This window comes from Carcharodon carcharias, chromosome X (assembly GCF_017639515.1).
Source record: "Carcharodon carcharias isolate sCarCar2 chromosome X, sCarCar2.pri, whole genome shotgun sequence".
Taxonomy (NCBI): Eukaryota; Metazoa; Chordata; class Chondrichthyes; order Lamniformes; family Lamnidae; genus Carcharodon; species Carcharodon carcharias.
In genome coordinates, this window is record NC_054507.1 from 22,273,462 (window position 1) to 22,279,616 (window position 6,155).

A 6,155-nucleotide genomic window follows, 5' to 3' on the forward strand; every position below is an offset into this window, starting at 1 on the left:
AATCTTTTTCCTCCTTTAAGACACTCATTAAAACCTCTCTGTTTGACCAAGCTTTTGGTCATCTGATCTATGTGGTTCAGTGTCAAAATTTGTTTGATGACTCTCCTGTGAAGCACTTTGGGACATTTTACTACAATTAAAGACATTATATAAATGCTAGTTTGTGATTGTGTCATTGAGCCTTGATGGTCAGTGTCAGCAAAATATTTGATTATAGAGGGCACCATAGCCGTGCCTGATCCTTTCCTTGTGCATGGGAAACTCAGGCTGATTTTTTTCCTCCTACTTAACCCATGAACCCCGAGGCTAGTTGCAGTACCCCTAATGCTGCTGCTTTGGTAGACATCAGCTAACATAGGATAGGCCAGAGATCAAATCTGGGACTTTGTTGGTCTGTATGACTCAACAACCCAGTGGATAAAATTGTTGAGCCATTGAAGGGAAAGGGAGGAGACCAATTGAATTCCTTATATATTAAGATATCTTGCAGAGGAGTTTGTGTTGGCATGTGCAGCCTCCACCACTAAAGAACTTCTGTTTAAATGGATCTGTTGCTTACCAGCAGATGGCACCTGGGCTTTGTAAATGATCTATGGTAAATATTTTTGAAAGTGCAGAAGACACGCAGTAACAAGCCAGTGCTTTCTCTGAAAGTGGAGTGCAAATGTGATTGCTCATTTCTAGTGGAAACACATTTACGATTTGGAGGTCAATTAATATAGGCACGCACTGTGCATTTGCGGTTTGCAACATGACCAACAAAAAGTATTGGTACTTTACACAATCAGATACTTGTACTGTTGGTGGAATGATTCGTACTGATGACAAAATGTCCAAGCCAACATTTTTGAAGAATTATATACAGTAGTGTATAGTTAATGTTAAAACTGTTACATAAATGCTGCCTTGCCTGGGTTTGGTGCTCACTTGCACATATTGCTCAGATACTTTGGACCATATTTTTTATTCACATTGTCATTCACTGAATAATTCTAGCCTAGAAAAATGTTTGACATTCAGCAAACTCAGTTCTGATGTAAACAGGATAATATATACAGATGGAAAGAGGAAATGACCTGATTGTTTGGAATTGTATAATAATTAACAGGTTTAAACTGTATTTTCTTACAAGATTAATTTGGCACAGCTGACAAGCAGACTAAGCAAAATAGAAGTTACAAAACAATACAGTTAATTCCAGACCGATGTAAATAAAGAATTCTAAAATATAAAACCACTTCCTTTTCACCTTATCCAAGCATGACACCGAAATACAGAACCTTGATTCAACCATACTGTGTTCTGAAAAAATCTGTTCCACTGATCAGCACAGTAGTCCAAGTCAACCCATTGTCAAAACTGATCTCAAGGCAACACCACCTTTTAGTGTAGTAATGTAAGATTTTAATCTAGGGTCAGTGAAGGGATCCCATGTCAGTGAAGACATCAGATTTCTATCCATTTGTGATCAGATTTTTATATTTGTGATTTACTTGTACAATATTCCAGTTGCTATATCATAATAAAAAGCATGATAGCACTGTTTTCCCATGGGTAGTTGACACCGTCTTTTGGAAATTGGAACAGAGTTTGTGGCGAGAACTGAAGACAATAACTCTGGTCTTTATAGTGTTTAATTGAGAAAATTTTTCTCACTCAGGACTGGATGTAGGACAGCAGTAGAGAGTTTGAGAGCTGGTGGTGAGGTCAAGCTGGGTGTTATTAATGTACATTTGGAGCCTATGTGTTTTCAGAAGCTGTCATTGAGAGGCAGCATGTGGATGAGATAGGAAGGGATCCAGGATAGATCCTTGGGGGAACTCCAAAGGTAACAGTATGGAGTGATAAGAGAACCCATTGCAAGACATTCTCTGATTATGACTGGATAGGTAAGCGTGAGGACAGTCCTACTCAGCTGGATGACAGAGAAGAGGCATTGGAGGAAAATGGTGTGGTCAATTGTGTCAAAGATTGCAGACAGGTCAAGAAGGGTGAGGAGTGATTGTTTACCCAAATACCTGATTGGAGATGTTCAAACATGGAGTTGCGAGGAACATGGACACAGATTTGGGAGGTGACAATACGTTTAAGGACTTTGGAGCAGATACTGAGGTTGGGAAGGTATTAATAAAGTTGGGGGTGGTTAATTTGCTAATAATTTGAGAAAATTTCAACATACAGCACTTTGAATTGTCAGAAGGGAAATGTCATTCAGGTTTTCTTGATGTCAATGTCTGGACAAATGTCAAAAAAGACATAATTATTTTGCCTCTTTGTTGTCTGTTAGCAAAGGCTTTAACACTGAAATATTTGCCAACTATTGTGTGATCGAAATAGCCGTTTTCCCATGTGTGTCTCAAGCACCTGGGGACATTTTGCTACATTAAAGAAAGACTTTTGTTCATAGAGCACCTTTCACAACCTCATAAAGTTCCAAAGAACTTAACAGTCAATGAAATACTTTTTGAAGTGTGTTCACTGTTATAATTTAGGAAATGTAGCAACTAATTTGCGAACTGCAAGCTTCTGCATGCAGCAATGCATAATGACCAGATAATCTGTTTTAGTGATGTTGAATGAACAATAAATATTGATCAGGATACCAGGTATAGCTCTCCAGCTCTTCTTCAAAATAGTGCCATGGAATCGTTTACCACCAGAGAACGCAGAGGGGACCTTGGTTTAATGTCTCATCTGAGAGATGTTGGCACCTCTAACAGTGCAGCACTCCCTCAGTACTGCACTGAGGGTGTCAGCCTAGACCTTTGTGCTCAGGTCTGTGGAGTTGGCTTAAATCCACAACCTTCTGACTCAGATGCAAAAGTGCTACCCACTGAACCATAGCTGACACAGTAAGGCACTCTGTAAATGCCAGTCATTGTTGTTGCATTAACGGAAAACCTGAAAAAGTCAACGTTCAATTAAAATTTTCATTTCACCTTAATAAAAAAGGAAGCCATCTTAAAACTTCAAATTTACAAATGGATTATTTCCTTTGTTCAGTATAAAGGCTCCCACCTACTGCTTATCTTCAGAGTTGGCCAAGGCTCCAAAGCAGAAGTTCCCGTCATCCTGGTGTTAATTGGTGAGGTGAATCTCCTGTTCGGGAGATAGTGCCTGGTGAATGAGCTAAATCTGGGAAACCGTAAATAAGAACCTTGGATGATCACATTGATCTTGATTTAAACTGAATGCAACCTCCGCAGGGGGCTATAATACACATGAAGCGTAAGCACTCCAGGTAACCTAAAGAATAATGACCAATGATAGAAAATTTAAGGTGCACATTTTAAGCAAACTTATACTGTATTGGAAACAAATATAATTTGTAAAACCAATTTGCACTGACACTTTGTGAATGGTGCTGCAGCTTTAATGTGACCCTCTTTGCTTGTTTTTTGCAAGTACTTCATATGCTGCCTGGATCTCAAGGAATTGACGTTCTGCTTCATCTAAGTTGTGTCTGTTGTGGTCAGGATGCCAGCGTTTCACCAGCTCTCTGTAGCTTTTGTTGATTTCTTCCAAGGTCGCTTCCTCATGTAATCCCAACACCTGAAATTGTTTTAAAAATTATGAATATTCATTTACAAATATGTAACTCAGCAAGGCCTGTATGCAGCCTAAGCTGTGCTATTTCATTACTTACAATTACCTTGTGTCCCCTACAAAACCAGGGAGGATCTGATCAAAGATAAAAGCAAAATACCGCGGATGCTGGAAATCTGAAACAAAAACAAAAAATGCTGGAAAAACTCAGCAGATCTGACAGCATTTGTGGAGAGAGAAAAACAAAGTTAACGTTTTGAGTCCATATGACCCTTCTTCAGAGCTGATGAAGAGTCAAACGGACTCGAAACGTTAACTTTGTTTTTTTCTCTCCACAGATGCAGTCAGACCTGCTGAATTTTTCCAGCAGGATCTGATCTATCCAGGATTAGGAAAATGGCATCACATATACTTCATGCCTTTTCTTAACTTCAACAAGAAGATGCCAGATTTTTCATCTAGGGACACCTCCAGGAGAGGGTAGTTGAAATTCCTTTTTTAAAAAAGAATAACAATGGAAGAATGTTTGGTTCTCCTCTCGACACCCACATTCGAACCACATGGGCACTGCCAGCCACTGCTTCCATAGACCCCCCCCAGATCATCGCTGCTACCCAGTCCCCCAAAAAGGGCTTGTGCCTTTTCTGAATCCCAGCTTCTGCTCACTGCCCACTCTGTCCAATTACCACTCTCCACCTGATCTGATCACTATTTCCCCCCCACCCTCGCCAACACCTTGAGGTTCCCTTAAATTATTTACCTGATGGCAGTTGCTGGCATTGCAGGAGCCTGATCCCCATCTCCCCAGCTCCATAGTAATGAGGCTGAAGGCCAAGTATCATGTGCACCTCAGGCTTATCCATTCAGGTGTGCTCAAATTTCTAGGCTTTGGTATGAAGACAGTGAGAATGTTGGGGAAAACAAAGAGCAGATAGAGAAGTGGAGGAGGATACTGAAATCTGGATTAAATAGAATTATCTGTTTGTAATTACCTCATATGCTAACCTTTTTCTTTCAGTCTTTATGGCGGAGATAGATGCAAATAGTTTTTCCCACTCCTGACTGTATCCATAGCTTAGTCCAATCCCACCAGTAAACAGCTTCCACGTGTGGTATGGAAGGAGGAATGCAGACTCAATAAGACCACTGAGTATCGGGAATATTCGGACTGAGTCTAGAATAAGGCTGATGGTGTCCGTGATGTATGTAACTGTAACTGTGGTATTGTGGAACACACAGTAAGAGATTGGCATTGTGAAAGCCAGCCAAGCGAGACCTAGTCTGTAGAGTCGCACACTCAGGTTGTCTTTTGTATGATCTGTAGTCTTGTAGTGACGGTGTTGCATTGAAGTAATACTGGCAACAATACTGATGGGTACAGTTGCAATGGGTCTTCCATAGAAAACGGGAGATGTAATGAATGAAGCCATCATTGTTGTCTTTATATTGGAGGTTTCTTCACCCACATTGGCTACAAGGTGAACACCCAGTGTAATTGCAAGTGGCAATGCCATGATGTAGAAACTATTTAATGATGATAGGCTTATAAGAGCAACAATGCCAAAATAAACCCCAACTGCAATTTGGCCAAAAATACGAACAATGCTTATTGATGGTCGTAGATCTCTTTTTCTTTGGATCTTATTGTGATGCATGTTTGCATTTTGCACGTACTTTGGCAGTCGCCAAAATTCCCTCATCCACCCGACTCCAAATCCACCAAATGTCACCATCCATAGTAAGGCATGACTGTCTCTGCCAAGGTAGATGTGATGGAGACCAAAAAGTCCACCAAATGACCAAAGGGCATAAGTGATCAGCAGACTCTTCGCCATCTTCAAGGTCGAAATGAGATACCACCAAGTACTGCTATTGAAACTAGCTGATCACTATGGATCAGGGAGTTTCTATTGCAGTCTCTATTTAATAAGTTAAAAATTCAGTAGATGATTTGATGGATCAGTCCATTATTATTGTTTGGGTTCATGTTTTGAGCATGTCTTTAGCCTAGATTTTCATTTTATATGATCTGCAGAAAGACAGAGTGAATAAAAATAAGAATTTACCACTGAACTTATGGTAGATCTACATATGTGCATTCCTGATGTCAGGAAATTCTTTAATTGATAATGTCCCAAAATACACAACTTGTTACCAAACATTATTTTTGACCAGACACCCGTGGAACCCATCTCTATGTCTGAGTTTTCAGACCAAACTACTGAGAAATCCACATAGAATTGTTATATGCTCAGGATGAAGCATATACTCTCTTCTACTCTCACGTTTTAGGGGACCCAATTGTTTTGCAGATACTGCTGGAATTCAGTTAGTTAAAATCATACAGGTTACCAGTGCTTGTTAAAATTCCCACTGCTTTTTTAGCCAGGACTGCTTATCTATCAAGGTGTTTGCTTGCAGGGCTATCTGAAGCTAAGTGGGAATAATCCCTGCCTATAGTGATGGATAAACCCCTCCAAGTTCTGTTATTGAGCCAGGCTGGCTGGTTAATCATTAGTTGTTCTCTATAGAGCACTGTAGATCATCTTGGCTAGGTATCAGATTATTGAATCTGCCATAGAGGGTTGTCTTGTTTCTGAACTTTGACT

At 40.0% G+C, this 6,155-nt stretch overlaps 1 protein-coding gene across 1 annotated transcript; it reads right to left on the bottom strand.

Moving 5' to 3' along the window:
• Positions 1 to 3,372: 3,372 nt before the first annotated feature.
• Positions 3,373 to 5,381, bottom strand: dnajc22 (DnaJ (Hsp40) homolog, subfamily C, member 22). Its single transcript, XM_041180277.1, has 2 exons — positions 4,539 to 5,381; positions 3,373 to 3,552 (listed from the first exon to the last, which is right to left on the bottom strand). The coding sequence occupies exons 1-2, from the start codon at positions 5,379 to 5,381 to the stop codon at positions 3,373 to 3,375; spliced, it is 1,023 nt and encodes a 340-aa protein (XP_041036211.1).
• Positions 5,382 to 6,155: the final 774 nt, after the last annotated feature.

Excerpts from the sequence above, each read along its gene's own strand:
- dnajc22 (XM_041180277.1), bottom strand. The coding sequence starts at position 5,381 with ATGGCGAAGAGTCTGCTGATCACTTATGCCCTTTGGTCATTTGGTGGA. Across the intron at positions 3,553-4,538 it reads GAAAAAGGTTAGCATATGAG|GTGTTGGGATTACATGAGGA; the intron begins GTAATTACAAAC and ends AAACAATTTCAG.